This window comes from Tyto alba, unplaced genomic scaffold (assembly GCF_018691265.1).
Source record: "Tyto alba isolate M040663 unplaced genomic scaffold, T.alba_DEE_v4.0 Super-Scaffold_1000006, whole genome shotgun sequence".
Classification (NCBI taxonomy): Eukaryota; Metazoa; Chordata; class Aves; order Strigiformes; family Tytonidae; genus Tyto; species Tyto alba.
This window is the reverse complement of record NW_024881272.1, coordinates 25,393,437-25,417,989: the sequence shown is the minus strand read 5'-3', so window position 1 is coordinate 25,417,989 and position 24,553 is coordinate 25,393,437. Positions and strand designations below refer to the sequence as shown.

The 24,553-nt window shown below is 57.1% G+C and overlaps 2 protein-coding genes across 2 annotated transcripts; one reads left to right on the top strand and one right to left on the bottom strand.

Annotated features, from left to right (window-relative positions):
- Positions 1-1,002: 1,002 nt before the first annotated feature.
- On the bottom strand, positions 1,003-7,447 carry LURAP1 (leucine rich adaptor protein 1). Its single transcript, XM_042805151.1, has 2 exons — positions 7,191-7,447; positions 1,003-3,725 (listed from the first exon to the last, which is right to left on the bottom strand). Exons 1-2 carry the CDS (start codon positions 7,380-7,382, stop codon positions 3,036-3,038), a joined length of 882 nt encoding a protein of 293 aa, XP_042661085.1. The 5' UTR covers positions 7,383-7,447; the 3' UTR covers positions 1,003-3,035.
- Positions 7,448-7,565: 118 nt separating this feature from the next.
- On the top strand, positions 7,566-22,944 carry POMGNT1 (protein O-linked mannose N-acetylglucosaminyltransferase 1 (beta 1,2-)). Its single transcript, XM_033000685.2, has 22 exons — positions 7,566-7,721; positions 8,701-8,883; positions 10,683-10,791; positions 11,179-11,294; positions 11,604-11,669; positions 12,113-12,226; positions 12,905-13,022; positions 13,327-13,425; positions 13,949-14,076; positions 14,627-14,697; positions 15,002-15,077; positions 16,546-16,629; positions 16,762-16,803; positions 17,024-17,082; positions 17,627-17,699; positions 18,007-18,135; positions 18,465-18,590; positions 18,744-18,808; positions 19,195-19,239; positions 19,417-19,552; positions 20,051-20,160; positions 20,448-22,944. The coding sequence occupies exons 2-22, from the start codon at positions 8,767-8,769 to the stop codon at positions 20,548-20,550; spliced, it is 1,986 nt and encodes a 661-aa protein (XP_032856576.1). The 5' UTR covers positions 7,566-7,721; positions 8,701-8,766; the 3' UTR covers positions 20,551-22,944.
- Positions 22,945-24,553: the final 1,609 nt, after the last annotated feature.

Here is a 24,553-nt window from a genome sequence, read left to right as displayed (position 1 = left end):
AGACGGGGTAGGGGATGGCAGGAAAACTGTGAGATCTCATCCACCCCTCCAGCTCCAAGGGCTGGGGCTTAGGGGATACCCAGATTTTGGAGCTATGGGGAACTTGGGCTCCTGTAAACTAGGCTGAAGAGTCCATGACCAGGGGAGCCCCAGCAAAGTCTCATCTGCGGCAATAAAGCTGTCTGACTGTGGGGTCTAGGTTTGGAAGAGGAATGGTCTGGGCATTTTGTTTCTAAGGTTTTCTTCATTTTATTTTATTTTTTACCTTGGCCCAGCAGAAATTGGGGAAATCCTGCCGAGACCTGCTGGCTCCAGCATCCACCTCTCCATCTGCAAAAGCTTATGGTTTCAAAGCCAGGAGCTGGAACGGATGCTGAGGCCAGGATGGCAGGGCTGGATAAGCCACTTGCGTTTTCTTTGGAAAGGCTGATGTTTGTATGAGCACCAACTCCAGTGATTTTAAAGGGACCCACCCAGGAGCAAATCCCAAAGCCTGAAATCAGAACTGTGGCTGCTCCTGTCCTGGCCTGGGCTGGAGAAGTCTCTGTCCTACACCCAGATCCCCCTCACACATCCTTTGTGGAGGAGGCCACAGGAGCCAAAGCTGCAGCTACAGAACAAGGGAAGCAAACAAAGCCCCCAGCACAGCTGACAGAGCTGGCAAACACCTAGAAAGATCTTCCTTGGAAATTTGGGGCAGGAAGGTTGAAGCTGCTGTTTGTGGCTGGAGGCATAGTTCAGCTGAGCTCAGTATGCCCCATCTCCCAGATATCCAGTCTCTCCAGCATCCTCAGTCCCGGCAGACGTGCTCTGGTACCCGGCTGCTTCAGGAAGCATGACTTCTTTGTGTCACCACTCTGATGTGAGAAGGGACAGATCCCCAGATACATGGTTTGTGGCTGTTTCAGGACTGGGACTAAATCTGTCCTGCCTGCAGAGCTGCCAGTGCTCTCCCCTTCCTCTAGAAACCCCCCGTAAGCTCCGCAAAGCACCGACAGTATGGCCTGGGAGAAACACTACCATTTATTAAGCCAGCTATTTTTTGTTGAGAATTATTTTAACATTGCTGGAGGACTTACCCTGTCTCCCCCAGGGACCCTCAGCTGATTTATTGCATGCAGGACTAGAAGGAAATTGGGGGTCAGCCAGCCTTGGGAGACGTGGTAGCTCAGCGGTAGCAGCAGAGCTACACAGGGAGCCATGAGCTGCTCACAGGCGATGGATGGCAAGCCAAGCACAGCTACTCTGGGGCAGGCAGATGGGATGCTCGTGCAGGGCAACCTGGTCCCAGTTTGCTGGGATTCCCCCAGGTCCTCAGCAGGTGCCGTCTCCAGGAACTTTAAACGTTGTCCTGCTCTCCATGTCCATCCAGGGAAGCCCTGAAGATCTGCAGGAGAAGGGAGGGTGCTCGGGGGTCTCAGCACAGAGGATAGTTCCCACTGAAGGTGCTGCTTCAGAGACGCAAAGCTGAACCTGTTGTGCACCCGACCACCTTCCCAACCATGGCCAGCTCACATCTCGCATCTAGAAACAGTCACAGCCAGGTCTTCCCTCTCTTGGCTTCCAACTGGCATCAGGAGGTGTTGTCCCCACTCCCACCATTCCAGCAAGGAAAGGGCCAGGCTGTGACACACACAGGTAGGGGAATGATGGCACCATGGCGAGAGCAAAGCTGTCACAGCACTCAGCTGGGGACAGACGCACCCACAGGTTGTGAAGCCAGGATCCTCCAGGCTTGTCCACACACATGGAAGAGCCCCTCTCCTTGAAGCAGGGGGCTTCAGGATGCTCAGATCCTTCCCTGCATCATCTGGTGAAGGCAGCAGGCCCTGCCTAAGCTCTTACACAGCTGCAAGCCATGCTCTATAAGCCAGTGAGGGCTGTGCTGGGAGGCATGGTGGGTGGACAGTAAAAGGCACAGGCAGAAGCCAAGGCTAAAAGGACAGAGAAGATGTCTCCAGGGCAGAGTCGCTGGAAATCCACCCTGGCAGAGGAGCCTCATGTTTCTGGTTGCTGGTAGGGGGCAGAGGCCTGGCACCATTCATCACACAGATGGAGAATTCCAGCCATCACTCCCATCACACTGCATCAGGGGAAATCACAAGCCTTTCTGAGAAAAGCATGACCTTTTCTGAGTCTGAGCCCCGTAGGCTCTGCCAGGCTGCCTGTACTCTGCCACATCCCAGGGCTTCTGCAGGACCTGGTTCCAAGGTGGAAGACAGTCCAGAAACAAACTGGGAGAACTGAATCTCTATCTCCCACCCAGTGCTTTGCCCTTCTCGTGTAATCACATCGGGAAGGGAAGTCTGCACCATCATCCTTCCTCCACAGGTCATGGACAAAGGCTCCCCAGCCCAACAGGATCACACTTCAGATCGGCTTCACAAAGGCATTTGAAGCACGCAGGGCTTCACCCGCAGGAGAAGGGGGGTTTAGCATCTACCATGTGCTGCTCCAAACACCAGGTGCCCTAGGTCACCTCTACCCTGGATGGACACTGGCCTTGAAGATGATGATGGAAATGAGCACATGCAACAGGGGTGCCCTGCTGATGGTCCTGCCCCGCACCTCGCACTGAGCGTGCTGGTGTCACCAAGCTGTGGATGCATGGGAGCATCTCCTGTTTTCTCCGGGTAGCTAGTTTGGGGGAAGGGTCCCCAGTTTTTGCACATAGTAGGCTGAGGATTAGAGGGGAGAGGTCCCAGAAGTCCCACTGTCCCAAGTTTCCCCACTAACATTTCCCCACCACCAACACAACAGAGGAATGACCAGCCACCTGCAAGCGTCACCCCAGAGCAAAGGATTAAATTTACGGGGACCCACCTCATCCCACCTCTCCCAGAAATTTGCTGCAGGGCGGGCACCCCATCCCTTAGGGCTGTATCACCAAACACTGATGGGGGAGCAGAGGAACAGTGCAACCCACCAAGCCAGCCTGTCCCCCCCATCTCCAGCCACCCCAACTCTCCCAAGCAGAGACAAGTGAAGCAGAGCAGGCAGCTGGGAGAGCTGGACTGGGAAGGTGAAGCCACAGACTACAAGAACGTCACATCATCCTGAGACTGGAGCCAGCGCCAGTGGGCATCGTACTCCAGGTGCAGTTTGCTGTTGAGTTTGCAGTTCTCAAAGTCAGCGTCGGCTTTCCGAGCCTTCCCACCTGGGTTCCCCTTCCCCAGCCTCTCCCCAGCCCCTGACGGCAATTTGGTGTCTCTGCCTGGTTCCAGAGAGGAGGGCTGCTGGCCCAAATACCCGTTGGCCACCTGGGGCTCCTTAGCAAACCGGTGATCCTGAGGCAGCCCAGGTGGCGAGAGGTCCATGTGAGGCCACTCCTGCTCCGCTTTCCCCTTCTCTTGCTTTGCAAGACCCCTCTCGGGGTCGATCCTGACCCAATCCTGCTCTGCCCTGACCAGGGCTCTGCCCGATGCAGATGCGGCAGCAGTTTCGGCGGCGTTTTGGGAATACTCATCCATGTCATCGGCCAACGTGTCCAGGTAGCTACCAACGGAGATGCTGTCCAGCTTGTCGTTGGGGTCCTGCAGGCTGTCCCAGCTGCCCCGCCGCGAGGCCGCCTGGCTCTCCACCAGGCTGTACTGGCTGCTGGCCAGGCTGCTGCAGCGGCTGGTCAGCGTGCTCCTGTCCTCCAGCAGCCACTTCACCGCCTCGATGCCTTCGTTCACCACCACCAGCTGCTGCAGGATCTTCACGTCGACCGCTCGCAGATAGGCCTGGTGGGGAGACAGAGAACGTGGGGTTTTTCAGGGGACCAAGGTGACCCCGGTGGCCGACGGCCCCGAGTCCCAGCCCAGCCTGGAAGAGGTGTCACCACGGTGGCCGCAGGTCTCCTGAGCTGCTTGATGAACAGCATGCCATGGGGGAACACCCTGCAGGGAACCATCCCAGGGGACCCTGTCCAAGACCCGGGGACATGACCATCAGAGACCAATGACTTACGGAACCCACTGCCCACCAACCCCCTTGGGGAATTAAATCCAGGGCACTTATGTCACTGTCTCCTACGGGGACTGGGGTGAGCAAGGAACTAGAGGCTCTGGGTGCAGACCTGAGCCCAGAGCATCCCCCAAGCCCTGGGAGGCAGCTGGCAGAGCAGGAGGGACCAGGCAGGAATGTGCCAGGACACTGCTCAGATCTGGCTGGACTATCAGCACCTCCCTGGGCTGTTTCAGCCAGGTCCCTTCATGAATTTACTTCCCCCTTCTAGGGTCTGATCCAAGCCTGGTGACAGCATGACACAGGAAGATTTGGAGCCTGAGACCCAAATCACTCCCAAAACAGAGGAGGACAGTATGGGGTACAGGCCTTGCTCACACCACTCGCCTTTCTGACTCCTGCCCCTCTGAGCCTGGGGAAAGCTCTTTGCAAAACTTCAGTTGCTGCAGAAACATCTGTTTTCCTAACGGAAAGCCACGCATGCCAAGACATTCCTGTCTGTGTGATACTGGCCGCCAAAAGCCACTGGATTTCCCCTGCTCAGGACGCAAATATTTTGCCAGGAAAGGGAATAAAGCCGCAGCAGGGGGAGAGGGAGAGAAACCCATTGTGGGACAGGTACAGGCAGCCTGGGAGCTGTGGATGCCCACAGGCTCATTCACAAACACACCCCAGCACCAGCACCAGCAAGCTGCAATGGAGATCCACGCGATCCCCCAGGATCATTTGTAAGCACAGCGCCTGGTCCCCAGCATCCGGTACCCTCAGAGTCACCCGCCCGCCCACGGGTGACCCGCTGGTCTCTCGAGACCACTGTCTCCGGTCCCACAGCAAGCACAGCAACAAAAGCATCTTGAGGAAGGAGCCTGGGAAAACTCCAGTCAGGGTTTTTGGCATGTGACAGCTCTCAGTCCAGAGGACACAAAAAAAAGGGGTAAAGATTTGTGGATAATTGACACCAACCCCTCATCCCCTCCTCACACTCCCCAAACTGGATTTAAATAAAAAATAGCAGCAATGTGCCCAGATTGGGGCAGAAGCCAGCTTTGAAGTGCAGAAACTTCCTTTCTAGGCAAGTTATTTCAAAAACTGCCTACAATGGACTTTTCTGCACGCACTGCTAAAGCATCTGGCCTTGGCAGGGAGAATATGCTGGAGGAAGAAGGCTGGGGAACCCCTGATGGGGGTGTTCCCTATTTTCCTCTGCCGCGTGCAACTGTGGCTGTCAGAGATGCCAGGGGAACCTCCCTGAGAGCAGAGAGTGGGAAAACACTCCCCACTTTCCGTATCTCTTGCTGGAAAGCATCAGATGTTTATCTGCTGCTATTTCAGACCAGCCTGTCCCCCCCCACCACACTGCACCCCCAAAAGTCCTTTTCCAGCAAGTCGAGGTTAGCACGGGAGGAGACTCAGGTCCAGCTGCTCTGTATATTCCTACAGATGTGGTAATGGGTGCACCACACCGACCCTGTACCTATCCCAATGCCTGCATGGTGCCCACCGGCATCCAGAACCAGAGCAGCAGCAGCATCCAGAGGGGAGGAAGATAACGGTGGTCCTGAGTGGGTGCCAGGGGGTGGAGGAGACCAGCCTGGGTCCCTGCTCCAAGACATGACACCCCGCACTGCTCTGTGCCTCAGTTTCCCCATGTGCATCCCACAACACTGTCCTCCTCCTCATCCAGAAATGTGTCCACCCCCCTTTCAAAGGGGAAGCCATGAGCTGGCAGAGCTTGGAGGGACCATTGTGCTCCTCCCCGTGCTCCCTAGGGACAGGCAGAGTGGGGAGAGCATCCCCCTAGGGACATACAGTCCTGCTCCCCTCCCCAGTGTGTGAGAAACCCTCAGGCACCACCTCCCTTCGAGATGTCTAGCCCCAGGGATAAAACACCCTCCTTAGGCCAGGTGAGAGTGGGAATTTGCCTTCTCCTCCCACCACCTACTCCTAGGCCACCTTCTCCTCTGAACACTGGGTTTGCTGGTCTCTGCTGGCAGTGGAGGCAGATTTCAGCTCCTGTTCATGGGGATGGGGAGATGTGGGGAGCCCCGTGCTGGGCTTTGGGCACCCGGGTGCCATTCCCAGGCTATTGACCCGGGTGCAAGGTGCCACCTCTTCTTCACCAGCTGGTGAGAAGAGCCAGGGCAGAGAAAGGAGAAGCCTTTCCGAGGTGAGGTTCATAACGTGCGGCCAAAGCCAGGCCTTGCAGACCGTGGGCTGACCCTGCCTGCACTTGGGTAGGGCAAACACCGCCACTGCTTCCTCCTCCTCCTCCTCCTCCTCCGAGCAACCCAGGGCACACAGACCTTTCTCCTCTGGTCAGAGGGCAGCCTGGAAGCCGGTGGAGAGGGAGGATGAAAGCAGAGGGAGGAGGAAGGTGGAGGGAGGATGAAAGCTTTTACACCGATGGGGAATACCAGTTTGGCCAAAGCACGGGTGTGGAGGGCTCAGGCTGGGTGGGTCCCCAGCCCCCCCGGGGTGGCAGGCAGGGATGCTGGCATATTTAGCCTGTTTCCCTATGGAAACGATGCTCATTCCCTCCTGCTCGCGTGTTTGTGCGTGGGAGAGTCCCTTCCCCCAGTCGATCTTGAACCCATTGCCCAATCTCGCCACGTTTCCCGGAGGCGCAGGCATCGCCGGTATTTGCTCCCTCCACAAAAAAGAGGGAGGCGAGAAAGCTGCCACCGGCACTCCCACGGTCCCCGGGAGAGGCTGCCGCCGCAGCCCAACCCTTTACTAGCTACCGGAGAAGCCCCAGCAGGGATCGAACCCCGGGAAAGCTCCCAGCGATGCTTATGCCTTGTCACCCAGGGGGTGACACCCCGGGGAAGGGTGGGTGGGGACCCGCCACCATGCCCTTGACGAAGGTCCCTGCTTTAAATCTTGATCCCCGGGACACCCCGGGCCCCGCTGGAGCCAGCGCCTGGGGGGTGCGTGGGTTGAGGGGTGTAGGACGGAGGGGGGCGGGGGGGTCCGTGGGACCCCGGGGGCGGATGCTGCGTCGGCCGGAGGGCAGGGAAAAGCCGGGGGACATGAGCCGGGGGCTGTTAACCCATACAGGAAAGGGCAAAAAGCGGCGGTGTCCCCAAAACGCAGGCAGAGAGCGGGGCACTATTAGGGGGGGCCGCTACCGGGGGGGGGGGGGGAATGTCAGGCAGTTACCGGGGGGGTGTCAGGCAGTTACCCGCGGGGGGGAGCTGTTACCGAGGGGGTGCCAGGCAGTGCCCCCGTACCGCGGGACTCACCAGCTCGAGGCGGAGCGCCCGGAGGCGGTCGGCGAGCGGCGGGCGGGCGCCTCGGGCCGGTGCCGGCGGTGCCGGCGGCGAGGGGGAGGTGTCGGCCCGCAGCCCCCGCAGCAGCCCGGCGGGAGGGCGCCGTCCCACCTTGCTGGCCAGCTCCCGCAGGTCGGGGGGCAGCGTCTCCCCGCCGCCCTCCATGCGGGTTTTTTGGGGTGGGGGGGGGGGGGGGGGGGTGGCGGCGGCGGCCGCGCTGTCACCCCGGCCCGAGCCCCGGCCCCGCCTCTCGCCCCGCCCCTCGCCCCGCCCCCCGCCTCCACCTGCCCGCGCACCAGCGAGGTCCGCCGGGGAGCGCAGAGCGGCGCGGGGCGGGGCAGGGGGGCGGGGCTTTGTGGTGGCTCCGCCCCCGCGGCCTCTCTGCGGCGCCGGAAGCGGCGCGGCCCCGGTGGCGCTCAGGGGTCGCGGGGCGGCGGCGGCGGCGGCGCCGAGAAGGGCCCGATCCCGATCCCCACCCCCAGCCTCGGTCTCCCCGCGCAGACCGTGAGTAGCGTGGCCGGGACCCACCCCCCCCCCGGGCCGCACCTCCCGGCCCCGCGGCTTGCCCGCCGTCCCCCAGTGCCTGCGCCCCGCCGCTTGCCTCCTCCTTCCTTGGATTTTTGGCTCTCCTTCCCCCCCCCCCCTCCCCCAACTCCGGAGCACCTGGGTCCCCTTCACGGCCCCTCCCTGTAGCTCTGCCCCCACCCCCACCCCGCGGGTGTCCGGGTCCCTCCGTGATACCTGTCGATCTCTCTCCGACGTCGCCGGCATCCCCTTGCCATTCCCCTCAGGGCTCTGGGCCCCCCCCGGCCTCCTCTCTTCCCCTGGGTGGCTGCTGGGGGCTCCCCCACCCCGTAACCGGTGCTCCCCACCCTGCCTGGCCCTGCTGGGGGGGGGGGGGGGCCTGTGCCCCAACCGGGTCTCCACATCCCACCCCAGACCCCGCAGGTTGCGTGGGGAGCCTGCGCGCAGCCCCAGTGCCCCTGGGGTGCTGGGGTCTCCAGCAGGACTATGGCCCAGCTCTGGTCCCCGTGTCTAGGCCAGCTGCATCTCAGCTAGGGGGGGTGGTGCCTCTCCCCTCCAGGGACCCCCCCGCAGGCAGACATGGCCAATGATGCCACCTCCATAATGCCAGCTGGTCCTGGGTTTATTGCCAGTTTGTGCCTCTTGGCCACTTTTGCATAGCATGGGAGCAGGCCCACTGCACAGCAGTGGCCTCGCTGAGGGGGTGGGTTTGGAGCAGAAGTCCTCACTGGCCCATGGGTTTAAAAGGGCTTCCCACCACCCTGCTTACAGTCCTCCAGTGAAGCCTGGCCCCCCCGGGTTGCTCCGTGCAGGACTGAGGGTGCTGGCGGGTGGGGAGGTTTCATGGGGCTTTTGCTTGTGGTGCCGTTCACGGCCGCTGCATGTGCCAGGCTTGTTGCTGGGGAGAGGGTTGGAAGGCTCTCGCCTCCTTCACCCTGTGCCTGTCCCATCCTGGCAGGGAGCCCCGATGGAAGCACGAGTGGAGCAGCACACGTCCTGACCCCCACCCCACACGGCTGCCCCCATGACTATGGACGAGTGGAAACCCAACCCCGCCATCAAGCCCCACAAGAAGCGGAGCTGGTACCTTGCCTGGAAGTACAAGCTGATGAACCAGCGTGCACTGCGGAAGCTGTGCCAGGTGAGTCACCAGCAGGCCTGCGGTGGATTAGGAAGGATAATCTACAGGATTTACGTGTTTACGGAGCAGCTGCATGGATGGAAGTGGGTCTGCTGGCAGTCTGAGTGTCATAACATGCAGGGGAAGCAAACTTGTCCCCCAAAAAGCTACCTCCCATGGCTTTGTGCTCATGCAGAGAAGACTCTGCCACATCTAGCAGCTACTTTCAGCTGCAGATGGACCTGTTGGGTGGCTGTGGTGGGAGATACAATTATCCAGGTGTTCTTGGGAGGCTTTCAGCCAGAAACCCGACCAATTCCTCCCTTCCTGATTCTGGATCCATGCACAGTGCAGCAGGGCTCAGCCTGTGGTGGGAAACCATCTTCACCCTGTTTGGTTTGCAAACCAAGCCTGGTATAAGGCACAACAGGTGGACAGAAAAAATAGGGCTGGGTAACGGGATCTTCTGCCTCAGAGGCAGCTGGCGTCTGGGAGAGTCACAGGCCTGGTCACTGGTGCTGTAAAACAGCTAATCCTCAGCGGAGCCAGTGTCCTGGGTGATGACTGAGGGAGTAAGGTCAGGAAGGGTTTGGGCCTTTGGCAGCAAGCTGCAGAAAAGGAGCCATTCCTGAGATGAGCAGAGCTCATGAAATCTGGCAATTGTTTGCTGTGTGAGGGATCAGGGGAGGGTTTTGCCTGTGCCTGGGAGGACAAAGGCTTGTGAGGGCTCCCTGGGGAAGGAGGCTGGTTGGTCCTGCGTCCCCAGGGGTGCTCAGGGCTTGGGAACAGACCTGGTCATTCAGGTGTGTGTTGCTTATTGCGCTGCGGTAAATGGGCTAGAGCCTGTCTGCTGTTATCTCTCTCCTTCATGACACTGCTGTGGTTTAAAACACAGGTGAAAACTGGGCTTAAAATATGTAAGCTGGAGCTGCAGATACAGAGTAGCCAGGTCTACAGCAGCTGAGCCTCTATCAGCAGCACTGATGGAGCCAGCCTTGCTAGACCCAGCTGCTGGTCTTGCTTAGTGCTGCTTTGTTTGCCCTGGTCACCAGGGCTGCTCCCCCATGTCTCCAGTACTGCCCAGGGTGGAAGGTCTGGGCAAGTTGATAAGGTGGCCTGCCTCCTCGCTGTGAGCCCAAGGCTCTGTTCTTGCCTAATTAAAAGCTCTTTGTGCACAGATCCCAAAAAGTGCTCATACTCCTGAGTCAACAGCAGATCAACAAGCCAAAATGCCATAATGACATTTATATCATCATGTTGCTTATTGCTGGTTTTCCATCCTCCGCTTCCTCTGTTACTTCTTGAACCCCTTTGGCTGCTTGGCAGAGATAGCAGCGACACGTAGCTTGAGGCAGTAGCTGGCCAGGTAGGGCAGGGATCCTTTTAGTGCCTCTAACCAAGGGCAGGCCTGTGTCTGATCTCAACCCCATACCAGACCTTAAAGAATCAAGGGTCCTAGAGCTGAAAAAGGCAGATTTTTGGGAAGCAAGCTGTTTTGGGGTTGAGGGGCAAGGGAAGAGTCTCAAAATCACCCAAGAAACCAAGCTATGAGCAGCCTCCACCAACCTCTCCCCTCCTCTCTCTTGGTTGCTCATGTATCAAGGAGTCAGTGCTCTCCAGCTGATGAAAGCATTTTACCCTAAAACTCGGTCACCTGTTTCTTTCTATTTGCCTTTCCCCAGAAGAGAACAGGGGAAATGACAGATGCTTATGATCCCTTGCAAGATCTCCTTGGGTGCCCTGCAGCCTCTGCCAAGGAGGTGGGCAGATCTTGGGGTTGTTACTTACAAGTTGCTAATGCAAAGAATCCTGCATTGCAGACAGGTGCTGTCCTCTTCCTACTTGTGACTGTAATTGTGAACATCAAGCTGATCTTGGACACCAGAAGAGCTGCTTATGAGGAGGAGGAGGAGTCTGCACAGGACTACGGTGAGGGGCAGCATGTTGCTTTTCTTTGAAAGCCATGAAACTGGAGGGAGAGAAGTAATTTCTTTAAGTCAGGGCAAATTTGTGCTATAGCATGAAAGACATTTCTGTGCATGTGAGTTTAACAAAAATTAATAGAAAAGGCTGTTCCTGGTCTGTCTACTCAAGGCTTCAGCACACCTGGCTGCAGAGGTCTGTGTGGGGACACCTGGGGCCTGACCTGTTGCCATTTGGGATATCCCTTACCTGCCATCCCTGTAGATTCTGACCTGTGGCTTGTTGGGCTGGGATACCCAGTGGGCAGGACCTTCTGGAGGCTTGGCTGGGCTAGCACTGGGCAGGGACAAGCCAGAGGTGCCTTGTTTGAGACTGGGCATTTCTCCCCTGTAGATGATGAGATGCTGAATGTGGAGGTCCCTAGGCATCCTGTTAGCAACAAGAAGGTCTTGGATGTCGAGGTGTACTCCAGCCGGTCGAAGGTCTACGTGGCTGTGGATGGGACGACGGTAAGTGATGGGTGCTGGCTGTCCCTGTGAGCAGAGGATGGATGGAGCTGAATGGGTGAAGCCTCGAGCAGCAGGTGGTGAGCGCACTTTGGTGATGGGCAAGAAGGTCAGGAGCGGATCCCCCCTTCTGCCTACAGGACTCTGGAGGTGTTGTTCTGTGTTGTCTTCTACTCTGGCATCCATCACTGCCACGAGCAAGGCCAGAATGTCACAGGAGAGAGACTTGCCTCTTGTTTGGGGGCTCTGCTGTGCTGAATGGGCAGGGAATAAGGTTTTGGCGTATGGTTCTCATCACTTCTCCACTTACAGGTCCTGGAAGATGAGGCTCGGGAGCAGGGAAGGGGTATCCACGTCATCGTCTTAAATCAGGCTACGGTAAAGCATCCCCGTGTGTCTGCATTTGTCTTTCTTACTGGGCAGTGTTTGTCCTTGCTCTTTAACTGCTGGGTGCATGACGCAAAGGGCAGCTAGGAGGGAGGTCCCCAAATGCTTGTTTGTCTGTAGTTTCTAGAGCACGACATGGTCACCGAGAGAGTCCCTGCAGCATTTCTCTTGTTCTCACCTACCTGTTCTTGGGGAGCAGGCAGGAGAGGAGTTGTGAGGTTGGGTAATGCTGTCCCATGGATGTGAGTGCACTTCATGTCGTGTGTGTGTGAAGGCCCAAGGGCTGAGCTTGCCTGGGGACTAACTCCCTGGCATACCAGAAGAATAACTCATTGTGTTGCTTGGGGATTGAGGCTTCCAGGACAGATTTCCATAATTCTGCATGTCCTGGCCATATAGCATTTAAGATGCATCTGATGCTCGAATACCAACAGGGTCATGTGATGGCCAAGAGGGTCTTTGACACCTATTCTCCCCATGAAGATGAAGCCATGGTACTTTTCCTCAACATGGTTGCCCGGGGCCGGATCCTGATCTTCACCATTAAGGTATGTGACCTTAGTGTCAAAAGAAAAAGTCACCTTGAGTCAGGATGCCCTAAAGCTCATCTGGGCAGTTGCCTACTGAATGTCATTGGGCATTCCCAGGGCTAAATGTCATATCCCCACTGGGCTATGCCTCCCTGGCTGGATCACCTCCTGTGTCCTCTCACTTTGCCTTGTTACTACAGATACTGCTGTGTGCCCAGCAAGGCAGGAGAGCAAAAAGCATGTGTATCAGAGCCTGCAGCAACAGACAAGAGGTTAGGTGCAGAAGGGACATGAGGAAATATAAGGATGTGGTGGGACCCTTCTGGGTCCCAGTTGCAGGCTTTACAGGGTGCACTGTGGACTGTGCTGGCTCTGGGCTGCTGTGCAAGCAACACTGAGCTTCTTCAAGGTTTCACGTTTAGCTGTGTGAAATGTTGCTGAACACATGGCCCCATTTACGAACAATTTCGTCTCGAGGAAATGAGAGTCTGTGACTCGTCTGACCTCCCTGTGGGTCACGATGAAGCTACTGGCAGGTTTAGTGGCACAGAGACCTTAGGAACCTTCTCTTGAGGGTTTCTGGCTCAACTGGTTCAAGGGTAGGAGTGGGCCGTGTACCTCATTAGTATTGAAGGGAGACTTTCCTTGTCTGCATCAGGAGCCAGACCTCAACTGTAGGGTTGTGTTTTGTTCCAGGATGAAGGCTCCTTTCACCTCAAGGACACAGCCAAGAACGTCCTGAAAAGCCTGGGGAGCCAAGTTGCACCATTCCTGAGCTGGAGAGACATGTGGGCATTTGTTGGGAAGAAGGGAGGTGAGTCTCGCACAGGCTGGGAGAGGATTCATGGCTCCTTTTTTTTTGCTAGAAGCCAGGTGAAGACAAACCCAGGCCATCCCCAATGTGCTGTGTATGAGCAGGGAACAAGTCATAATGAGCAGCAGCTCCCTTCCTGGGCATGAGGGAGGGGATGGAGGCAGAGCATGTCCCTTCAGGAGCTCACCAGAGGCCAATGGGAAAATGTGCCAAGCTGCCACCCTGAGTTACAGCCCCTGGTCTTGCCTTAACACAGTGGGGATGGGCCCTTCCAGACAGTCCTGACCCTGTGTCCCTGCTCCAGGGGAAGTATATGGGGAGAAGCATGCCAAGTCGCCTGCCCTCTCGACATGGGGTGACCCCGTACTGCTGAAGACAGAAGTTCATCTGACATCCATGGAAGGTAGGAAGTAAGATTTGCTCTGCAGTGCCAAGTATCTCTGGGAGAAGTCTGCCTGCTGCTCTTGGTGGTTTTGAGTCAAAACTGTGGGTCTGTTAGCAAGATCCCAGCGTGGATTTAAGGCTGTTTGAAACAGAGATGGTAACTTTTAAAATGGGGCCAGCTTCCCATCTTCCTTCTTCCATGGCAATTCCAGGCATGATTGTTGAGAAAGGTGAGGATGGGGGAGTGGGGACATGGTCTGGCCATTTGTCATCTCTCCAGATCAGGCCTGGTCCAGTCTTTTCTGACTGTTGGCTTTGAACATGGCCCATTGCTGCTCAGAGAGACCATAGGGTGGGGATGGCGTCTGAATGGCTCCTGTGGTTATATCTGGCATCCAGAAGTGTTGCTTGTCCGTAGTAAAAAAGACTGACTTGGTGATGGTTGAGCCCAGGGAGAGCTGTGCATGTGGCAGCGCAGCCTGGAGAACACAAGGTGAGGCCGTGAGGATGAGCAGTCTGTTTTTCCTCCTTGGTGCCTCCAGATGCTGAGTGCCATTGGCCTGACACAGAGCTGAACCGCCGCCGGAAGAGGTTCTGCAGCAAAGTAGAAGGTTACGGCAGCGTGTGCAGCTGCAAAGACCCCACACCTATTGAGTTCAACCCTGATCCCGTGAGTGCAGAGGCAGGGCATTCAGGGAAGGCTCCAGGAGGGAGGGCTGGGCTGGACCAGGTGTGTTTGCAGCTCAGATGCAGAGCCCTGTCCTTAAGCACCGAGTGGTGAAAACTGCCCCTGGGCAAGCTCTTAACCCCAGCAAAGGTAATGTGGTCAGGGCACATGGGGGAAGGGGAGTTCCCTTGTCCTGTGTCTACCCTGAGCTGCCAGGTTACCATGGCTCTAGGGACATCAGTGTGAGCAGCAGAGCCTGTATGTTTGATCATGGCCTTTGGGTTGTCCTTGGCACACTGCTGAAGGGTTTGGACAAAAGTCTCCAGGTGGATGCAGGGTGGGATTTGGGAGCTGGGTCAGAGGTGGGGTGAAGAAGGGAAGCTGGCAGGGTCTCCAGCAGTGCTAAGTGGAGTCCTGGTTGGTCAGTGTAGTCCTGAGCCAAGGGGTAGGACTACGCACTTCTGCTGTTTTAACAGCTGCTTTCAGTGACATAGAATCATTTAGGTCGGCATGGCCTCCCCCGGCCCCACTCACACACATTGTTCTCTTCCAGCTCAAAGACAATAAAGTCTTTGATGTGCCTGTAGCTGTTATTGCAGGGAACCGCCCCAACTACCTGTACAGGTAAGCTCTTCCAGGGGACATGGCTTCTCTGCTCTGTACCACAAGACCAGACATGGCCCAGGCCCTCCCCTTCATCCCGCTGGAAGGATTCAGCCTCCTCCTGGGCTTGTACCAGCAATGTGGGCAGACCTGCTCGGATAGTTCCCATGGTCCTCAGCCATGAGAAAGGGAAGAGCATAGGGGTAGTAGGTCCTATTCCCTAACCGTGCACACTTTCCCCCGCCCGAGGGATCCATACCCCTCTGCTGAATGGCCTGGGCCCACTGGGGCTGTGCTGCGCTCAGGCCCTCCGATCTCTCCCCAGGATGCTGCGCTCCTTGCTGTCGGCCCAGGGTGTCAATCCGCAGATGATCACAGTCTTCATTGATGGGTACTATGAGGTGAGAGCGCTCCCAGAGGTCCCTGTAGCAGGTCCTTTGTCCCCCAGCTGAGAGTATGTGGTGCTGTCCCAGTCCTTGGTGGGTGGCAGGCTATGTGCCCCTTCACTCTTCCTCCTGCAGTGGGTCACACTGTTCCTCACCTGCTCCTACACAAGGTCAGTCAGCTTAGCCAAGCCGTGGGTGTGGATCAAGCTGCCTTGGCCTTTCCCAAAGCCCAGGGTTAACATCCCCATGTCAGAAAGGGGCTAGTGTGCAAGAATGGGGTGGTCATGCTGGGCTCTCCCCATCCCCTTTTTTTACTTGGTGAGTATCAGCAGCCCTTTGAGCAGGGTCTGGATGTAACACTGCTTGTCTAGCTCCCTCACATGAAGCAGAACAAGCCAGTCCAGTCATGCCTGTCCAGCTCTACTCTCAGTAAGAGGTGAAGAGACCCAAAATGGTCTGTTTTCACAAGTCTCATAAAAGCTGAGGCCAGGTAGAGAAGAACTGGCCCTTTAGAGGGCAAAGACTTTCCCATCAGCTTAACTTTATAAAGCCCTGAAGAATTCCACTGCAAGCCCTGGCTCTCTGGCAGCAGGATGTGCTCTGGGACAGGCATGTGGGAGCTTAGTAGGTCTCAGAAGCTTTCTAGCCCTCACCTCTGCAGCAGCCCATGGAGTATTCTCTGGTTGCTTTGTGATGGAGACAGGGAAGGGACCAGACTTGTTCCCTTGCTGGCCTCTCCCACCACGGCCAGGTTGTGGGGCTGGGGGAGCTGGTTTGTTTATGCAGGCTCTTACTGCATCACGTCAGAGTGGTTAAAGATAGCAGCATCCATTGCCATGGCAACTGGAGCAGCATCCCTCAGCTACAAGGGGGCAGCCTGGATGTTTGTGCTGCCATGGTGGATACCAGGAAAAGGGGGAATGGTTGGTTCAATGGGAGCTCCTTCCCTCTTTTGTGGCTAGGTGGGATGGACAGTAAAGGGGATGGAGAAGGCCTTGGGGCCTTTTTGGGTCACAGGTATGTCAGCCCAAATATGGATTACTTCTGACTCCAGTGCGAATATGCTTGGTCAGAGAGGTCCCTTTCTTGGCAACTGTGAGAGAAAATGAAGTTGATTGTGGACTTGACATTAAGCAACTAGTAGGTGTTCCTGGCTATGCATGTTTTCTTTCTGCACTGTCAGTGGGGGACTGGGAATTTGGGGTGTCTCTGATATTCTTGGATACAACTTTGGCTCTGCAAACTAGTAGGGCTAATGGAAACTTATGGCAATACTTAAGGGCCAAGAGGGTTTGGTGAGTTCCTTGCCACAGGGTCTACAGTACAGCATCATTTAGAGCCTCACTTGATCCCAAGAGGACAGCCACATGCAGAGGATCCCACAGGCCTATTCTCATTGTCCCAGGGAGCTGACACTGGCAGAGGGTGGGGAGAACGTATCCAGACTCACACAATTGATGAGCTTTGTACCTTTCTATTGCAGGAGCCAATGGATGTTGTAGAGCTGTTTGGCCTCTCAGGAATCCAGCACACCCCCATCAGCATTAAAAATGCCAGAGTTTCCCAGGTGAGGCACCTTTCCCAAATCCTGGGAGAGTTATTTCCTGGGTCCTGGAATAGCATCTGAGGGAGGCAGGCTTAGCCCTGCATCTGTGCCAGGCTGATGCTAACACAGGCAATGATCTGTCTTTTCTTGTAGCACTACAAAGCCAGTCTGACTGCAACCTTCAACCTGTTCCCGGTGAGTGAGACCCCTGCCTGCGCCCTGCCTAGCTGCTCACCCATGGGAGCAAGAAAGGCAGCGCAGGGTTCCCCTGGGAGAGTGGCATCTGTGACCCCCATCTCACAGGAGCTGGAATCAATCCTCTGCGGCAGGGAACAGCACAGGCAGGGGATGCTGCTTGGTGTCTCTGCTTTGTCCTGTTCCTCTCCATCCTTCTGACATTCTCCTTGCTCTACAGGATGCTAAATTTGCCGTGGTTCTGGAGGAAGACCTTGATATTTCCGTTGACTTTTTCAGGTAAAACTGTGGGTCCCTGTTTGGGTGGGGCGTTGTGTAGAAGATCTCTGGCTGCTCAGGGGAGGCCAGATCCGTGTCATGGTGTAGTTCACCTCTTTGAGGCTGAGCAGTCCCCAGGCAACAGCCATAACAGCTCTGCCTGCAGAGAGTCTTGAGTCAACTGTCCTGGCACTCAGTGCAGGGTCACTTCAGGGTCTGAGATCTCTTTCTGGCTTGCTTCTTGTGGACAGTGATCCGTTCTGTACACACACAGTTGGGGATGCCCCATAACAAGAGGAGAGGGACAGTGTCTAACAAGGCTTCTGTTTCTTCTTGAGGAGAGACTCTGATGGAGCAACAGACAATGTTGTCCCTTCCTCATGGTGAAATTCCTCTTAGCTTGTTTGCGTGCTTCTCCCCTGATCTCACACCAGCATCAGCTATCTTATCCCAAGAGATGGGTTAAACAGTCCCAGCCGTTTGGGCTGACTTATCCCTTGTTGAATTTGCCTTAGTTTATGTGGGTAAGGATGTTTGACCGGAGACCGGGCAACTCTTTCCTCAGCTTTCTGAGCCAGTCAATACACCTTCTGGAGGAGGATGAGAGCCTGTACTGCATCTCGGCTTGGAATGACCAGGTGGGTGAGGGGAGGATGGTTGAGCAGGAACACCTCTGTCATGTGTTGTTCCCATGTCAGGCTGGGCTCCAAGTTCTGTCTTTAAAGCAGGGTGTTCCCCACTATCATTCTAAATGGGTCTGTCTCCCCAGCCCTGGACTGTTCACAAGTGCCCCCGCAAATCACTGTCCTGTCCCTGCCATGTGTTTCCTGGTGGCTTTCCCTGGCTCCCCACGCTGAGAGCCTCGGTGGAGCAGGATATATATCTTTTTTTTTTGGTGGGGTAGGGGTGGATTCAAGGTGCTGAATGTTCCATGTAACATCGCAGGGCTATGAGCACACGGCTGAGGACCCCTCGCTCCTGTACCGTGTGGAGACCATGCCAGGCCTGGGCTGGGTGCTCCGGAAGAGCCTGTACAAGGATGAGCTGGAGCCAAAGTGGCCAACCCCTGAGAAGGTGAGTACCCTGAAGGGACCGTGTCTTCTGCACCCCCATCTGTGTCCATGAACAGTCCCTGATCATCACCCACTCCCTGTGGGTACAGCTCTTGGAGGAGCCCTGGCTCCCCTTGAGCTTCTACTGGGAAGGATGCCCAAGCAGAATAGATTTGGGACAGACAGTATCTTGAGGGTCACATAATGAGCCACAGAGCTGGCTGGAACAGCCCAGGCAGGCTGGGGCCAAAGGGGCTAGAGCTGGTGTGGGCAACCAGAAGGTCCCAGGATGGCCACACTACCAAATCCTGTACCCAAACTTGAGTGTGAGTGGCAGTTTCCCCTCCCCAGCTCTGGGACTGGGACATGTGGATGCGGATGCCTGAGCAGCGGAAGGGCCGGGAGTGCATCATCCCTGACATCTCACGCTCCTACCACTTCGGCATCGTGGGCCTCAACATGAACGGCTACTTTCATGTGAGTGACCTCCCGCAGCCCCCAAGCCCTGTCCTGGTGCTGAGCTCTGACTCAGCCACCTTTCCAGGTAGTGGGGATGCTTGAGGTGATCTCCCAGTACTGCTGACTCCTGACTGAACCCTGTTTTCCTTCCCTCCTCTTTCTTCCTCCCAGGAAGCCTATTTCAAGAAGCACAAGTTCAACACAGTTCCGAATGTCCAGCTTAAAAATGTGGAGAGGTGAGTGCTGTTAGTAATGAGATCTGGATGAATCAGTTGCTTGACATGACCCTTGTCCCCTTGTGCTGGGGACGTCTCCCTCCCTTCTGGAACAACAGCCCTAACCTCCAGCCCCAGCACACTGGCCTCCACTGGGGAATGCTTGCAGTGGTTTTTGTGAGGTTGGGTTCAGCTACCCCTGTGCTCCTGGTGGACATGTTGAAGGGTCACATTTTTGCTGCCACATCCTTCAGGATGCATGGCAGTCCCCGCTCTTCATTCGTTGGCTCCAACTTGCCTTTTAGTGTTATACTGGAGCAGTTTTAAATTTGGATCATCTTGGGATGTTTCCTACTTAGCAAACTGTCCAACTCTGCCCTGATCTCTGTGTTCTCTTCCTCCAACAGCTTGAGGAAGGATGCCTACGAGACTGAAATTCATCGGCTCCTGGGGTAAGTGCCTGCAGGAAGGTTGGGAGACCACAGAGCACACTGGGTGAACTGGCCAGGACAGAAGAAAGGGTGGAGGTGACCCTGGTGACCTGAGCCACCGCTTGACTGCCTGAAGTACTCTGCAGTGGGAAGAGGGAGGATGTGGGGTCCCCTGTCACTCCCTGTCTGTTTTCGCAGTGAGGCTGAGGTCTTGGACCACAGCAAGAACCCCTGTGAGGACTCCTTTGTGCCAGACACTGAGGGCAGGGTCTATGTCATGTTCATCAGGATGGAGCAGGAAGCAGATTTCACCACCTGGACTCAGCTTGCCAAGGTGAGGCCCCTGACATGGCCCGTCCTCACCCCTGCACTGATCTCAGCATCTCTAGAAAACATCTGGCCTGTTGTTCTTGGCTTCGTCCATGGCGTGGACACAGCTCAGTAAATGGATTCTTGCTGTCCTTGGGTGCTGTTAGCACTCTTGGTGTTTACAGAAGGCACCGCGTCATCCAGGGCAGATGCTTAGCTCAGCGGAGAAGATAAGTTTTATGACCTCCCCGTGTGGGAGCTCAGGGCCTGAGCTTCTCTGGTAGTTTCCATCACTTGCCTGGAGCAAACTCCCTGTCCTGAGGCAGGGGTGGGACCGGGTTCCCCCTCTCCTCTGATGGTGGCTGGAGGGGTGCTGCCCTGCACCACCCCATCAAGGGGTTCAGCCCTCTCTTCTGCGTCTCAGTGAGGGCAGGGGTGGTAGCTTCTCCCTTGCCAGAGGACACCAGGCCCTGGTGCCTGTCCCCAGGCCCTGATGCCACTTCCTCCTTCCCCACCATCCTAGTGCCTCCACATCTGGGACCTGGACGTCCGCGGGAACCACAAGGGGCTGTGGCGGCTCTTTCGCAAGAAGAACCACTTCCTCGTGGTGGGGGTCCCTGCCTCCCCCTACTCGTGAGTATCTGGAGCACAGCAACCTGGGTAAACCCCCGATCGTCATGGCGCTGTCGCCTGCCTGGCCCACTGCATCATCCACTTCTGTCCCAGCCCAATCTTGGGGCATACCACCCCCTCTTCTTAATCAGTGTGGTGGGAAGGGAGGACAGGATACATGCCCAGGGATCAGGATGCTGCAGTGGGAAGGAGATCATGCCAGGAAGGCCAGACAGTGCTGTTGGAAGTTGGGGTCCTAAGGGGGACCACCACCCCTGCCCGCTCCCATCCAGCCTCCTCACCTGCAGGTCCAAGAAGCCCTCGTCGGTGACACCGATCTACATGGAGCCCCCGGCCAAGGAGGAAGGGGCGGCGGCGGTGCCAGTGGTTGCTGCAGCAGAGCAGACGTGAGACTGGCAGCTGGGAAGCGAAGGGGACCGGGGGAGGACAGGGACCCCCACGGTGCAGAGACAGAGTTGGCAGCGGCTCTTGGAGGCTGGTGACTGGACACGGACTCTCAGCCTGCAAAACGAGATCTCGGGCTCCCTCCAGCCCCCTGTTGTGCTCTCCCTCGAACAGGACAGGGTCCTTTCCTGTAGATATGCCACCCACCACCGCAGAAACTATTTTTTTTAACACAGACTCTTTACTAACACTGCTCCTTTTGCCCCCTGCCTGGGCAAGGCTGGTGGAAGGAGATGCTCAAGTGGGGGGCTAGAGGGGCCCTCAAGAAACACCTCTGCTTCCCTTTTTAGCCCCCAGGTCCTGAGAAGGCAGCATGTTCATGTGCAAGTGCTGCAGCCTACCAGCTGGGTGTTATTTATTAACTCTTGCCTGGCTGGCTCTGTGCCCAGTGGTGAAGGAGGGATCTTCCAGCATCTCTTCTATCTCCTGCACTGTGGATGCACCTTGAAGACTCTATGCTGGGTTGGACATCTCTCCGCATACTGGCTTCGCTTCTTGGGCTGCAGTGACTGGTGCAGCCCAGGTCACAGGCAAAAGGGAATGCTGAAGAGGAGCTGAACCTGCTGTGGACACGTAGGGGACACCCCAGACCCAGCACGAGAACGGTCAGGTGCCCCTTTCCTTTCCCTGCAGTTCTGAGAGCTGGAGGCAACTGTAGATGGAAGTGGAGCAGGCTCGGTGCTGTGGCTCTGACTGTCCTCACCCACCTTCTCTGTGGGGAGCAGCCCTGCCCCCCGAGTCATGGGAGAGGGGGTGAAAGTGCCTTGCGGAGCGAGATGGGAGCAGCCAGCGGGCATCCCTCTGGCTGTGGGGGCAGGAGGGACCAGGGTCCTGGAGGGAGAGGTGCTGTGCTCTGGCGTGGTCCTTGCCTGTGGTACTGTACCCTGTCTCTCCCTCTTCCCTGGCCAGGTATCCCCAGCATTTGCTGAAGGCAGAGGGGATTTATTCTGACTCCCCACCCTTACTGTGGTACGTTGCTAGCAGGGAAGCTGTGAGGGGAGCCAGGGTGAGCAGCCTGGCTCTCCTGCTGTGGTAAACCCCTCATGCAGAGGAGAGGGAGGGGGTCCCTGTCCCCGCTCCTGTGCCTTAGGAAGGACCCCAGGGCCCACTCTCACCCCAGCTACTTGGTACTAATATGTTGTTCCCCCCTCACTGGGGATAGTCCTGGTCCCCTTGCTCAGTACACCTCCCTGTCTCCATGCAGCAAGAGATCTGTTCTCTGCCCAGGTCCTACAGCCTCGGGCAGGGATGCTACGCTCTGGCTTGCCCTTGGGAGGAGTATTTGCTGCTCACCCCTTTCCCTGTGGTTGCAGGGGCTTATCCCCTTCATTTTCTCACTGTGAACTGAGCGTCGAGGTCTACACTACATACACTAACTTATTTATTTATTGCTTGTGGGAAGGGGAGGATAGCAGGAAAGCAGTGTGGAGAGCTGGCAGCCCCCAGCCTGTACAGGGGCAGTCGTGGGAGGTTTGGCTCTTGTACCCCTGACTCCATCCTCTGTTCCCCTCCTTCCTCCCTTGCCCAGCATAGGAATGAATAGTTGTGAACCTGGGATGTCTGCTCCTCTTTGGCCAAAATGAGCCCTGTGTGACGCAGTGCAGCTCTAGTGTGACCGGACGGACTCTGACCCTCACGGTCCTTTGCACATCTGTCCCAGCTGCAGGGGCGGGATGGATGCAGGAGGGGAACAAGAAGGTGCAGGGTGGCACCCTTGAGGCTGCAGTACCGGGCTTGGGCTCAACCCTGCCCTCCTCTGCCACCCCCAGCACTGCCCTTCACTGGGACTCTGCTCGGGCAGCCCTCTCTGTGCTGGCCCTTGGGGTAAAGCAGGTGTTTCCAGTGCGATGGGAAAGGGACTTGGCTTCTTCCTGAGGGAAGCAGCTCATACCCCATGCCCTGTTTTGAAAAATCTTCCACATTGATGCCCTTTCCTTGGCACCTCTGTTCACAAGGCCCTGTCTCCATTCTCCCTGAAACTAAATGAACCCCCTTCCCCTTCTTTGGCAGGGCTCATGCTTGGCTTCCTCCTGGGGCTGGGAAAAGTGGTCCTACAGCTAGGGGATGGCTAAATGAGTTCCCTGCTGCCCCCCCTGCAGTGACCGAGGGGCTGTGGCTCCCTGATCTCAGCGACAGCAGGACTTGACCAGTCGGCTTCAAGCTCCCCCTCTCCACACACCACCATGGGCCTGCTGGGTGCTGTTCTCCGTCCCTCCCCATTTGCCCAGCAAGGCTCTGGTGTGGTGGCCGTGGTAGAGCTGGGTGCGTGGGCAGCCCCCAGGGCTTGCTGCTTTCTGAATCGAATTATTTTTTCAAGAGTAAACATTGCAAAGCTGTCGAGCCTCTTGTATTTCATAGCTGGCCTCGAGCGTGCCTGGGGCTGGGGTCCCTGGCTCTGGCACCTGCCTGGAAAGGACAGACCCCTGTCCTCTGCTGTCTCTCTCTGCCCTGTGCACCCCAAGGCTAGTTGTGGGCTAATGGTGGCCCCAGGCCAGTGCCCTGTGGCTCTGGTGCCAGCAGAGGTCCTCGGAGCTGTGCTGGGCCGTGCGGTGCCAGAGCAGCTGGCGCAGGTTTGTGAGCTGTTTCCTTCTCAAGCTTTATCACTTTTATCTTGCAACCGTTGGAAACTCTAACCAGCTGCCTGAGGACTCTTACTGGTGTAACCAGCCCCTGTGCCTCCCCGCCCCGATCCAGCACCTCTAGCCGCCGTTCCCTGAGAAATACAGACTTGTGGCCCTTGGCTCCTGGCTTGGTGTCCCCGTGGGGGTCAGCAGGTTGAAGCGGCTGCTCGTCCTGGGGTGGGGGGCAGAGAGCAACCAGCCCCAGTGCCTGCCTGAGCCCCACAGGGCTGGGCTCCATTTCTGGCTTCTGGGGGATTTGGGTTTCTTTCCTTTGAGGGAAATGGGGTCTTGGAGTAAGGACCCCCTGTGGGAGGTCACAGCAGAAAGAAGGGATACTGCATCTGGAGGGGCCTGGGCCCCTGCCATCAACCGGCCATGGCTGGAGCTGAGACCTGACAATTCAGGTCATGCCCCACCAGGCCCAGCCCCAGCACTGCTCCTGAGCTTATTCAGCTCCTGCCTGGTTGCGGCAGCAAAGCAGAAGCAGGGGCAGCAGGAAGGACCTCCAGGATCCCACCTCTGCAGCCCAGCAGCCTTCGCTCCTCCTCACAGGGGTGGGAGCAGGCACGGGGGAAATGAAGCCAAGTGAGGAGCAGGTTCGGTCCTGCTGTGAGAAAAAATAGTCACAGAGCCTCTTGGTCAGCACTGTGTGGGTGCCTTTTGCAGGAAACCCAAGAGACCTCTCCAAACTTCTGCCCCTGTTGGGCAGGGAGAGCTGGGAGTGCTTCCATTTCTGGAGCAGAGACTGCAGAACCCAAACAAAACCACGACGGGAGAGCGTCGGCCACCGGCACGGACCGGCCGCAACCTGCATCCCGTACCAGCTGCCGGCTGATCCCTGCAGCCAGGCTGGGGTTCCTCCTGGGTGGCTGCCACCCCCTCCCTGGGACCAGGCACCCCCTTGACAGAGGCTTTTTGCTCAGCCCCAGGGGCTTTTGGCCGTGCTTGAGCGGGCTCTTACCTCCCCGTCTCCATCCGCCTCCCGCCAAGGCCAAGCCCTGCGGCGCTGAGCCCCTGCCAGGGCAAGGGCAGGATCCGGCCGCTGGGACTGACGCCCGTGGGCAGAGCCCTGCAGGGTGATGTGGGCTCAGGTTTGAGACCCGCCACATTGTGCCCGCCTCGAGGAGCAAATATTTCCAAACTGCTGCATTTGTACGAGCGTCCCCCTCCTGAAACAGAGAGATGATGCTGAAAGCAGGTTAACCCCCCTTGAAAGGGAGGGCCTGTGCCAGGCTGGCACAGAGCTTCGGCTCGTCACCCCGGCGTGACGGTGGTGCCAAGGTTTGTTGCCTGAAGGGGCTCAGTCCTAGGGAGCTTGTCAGAGGAGC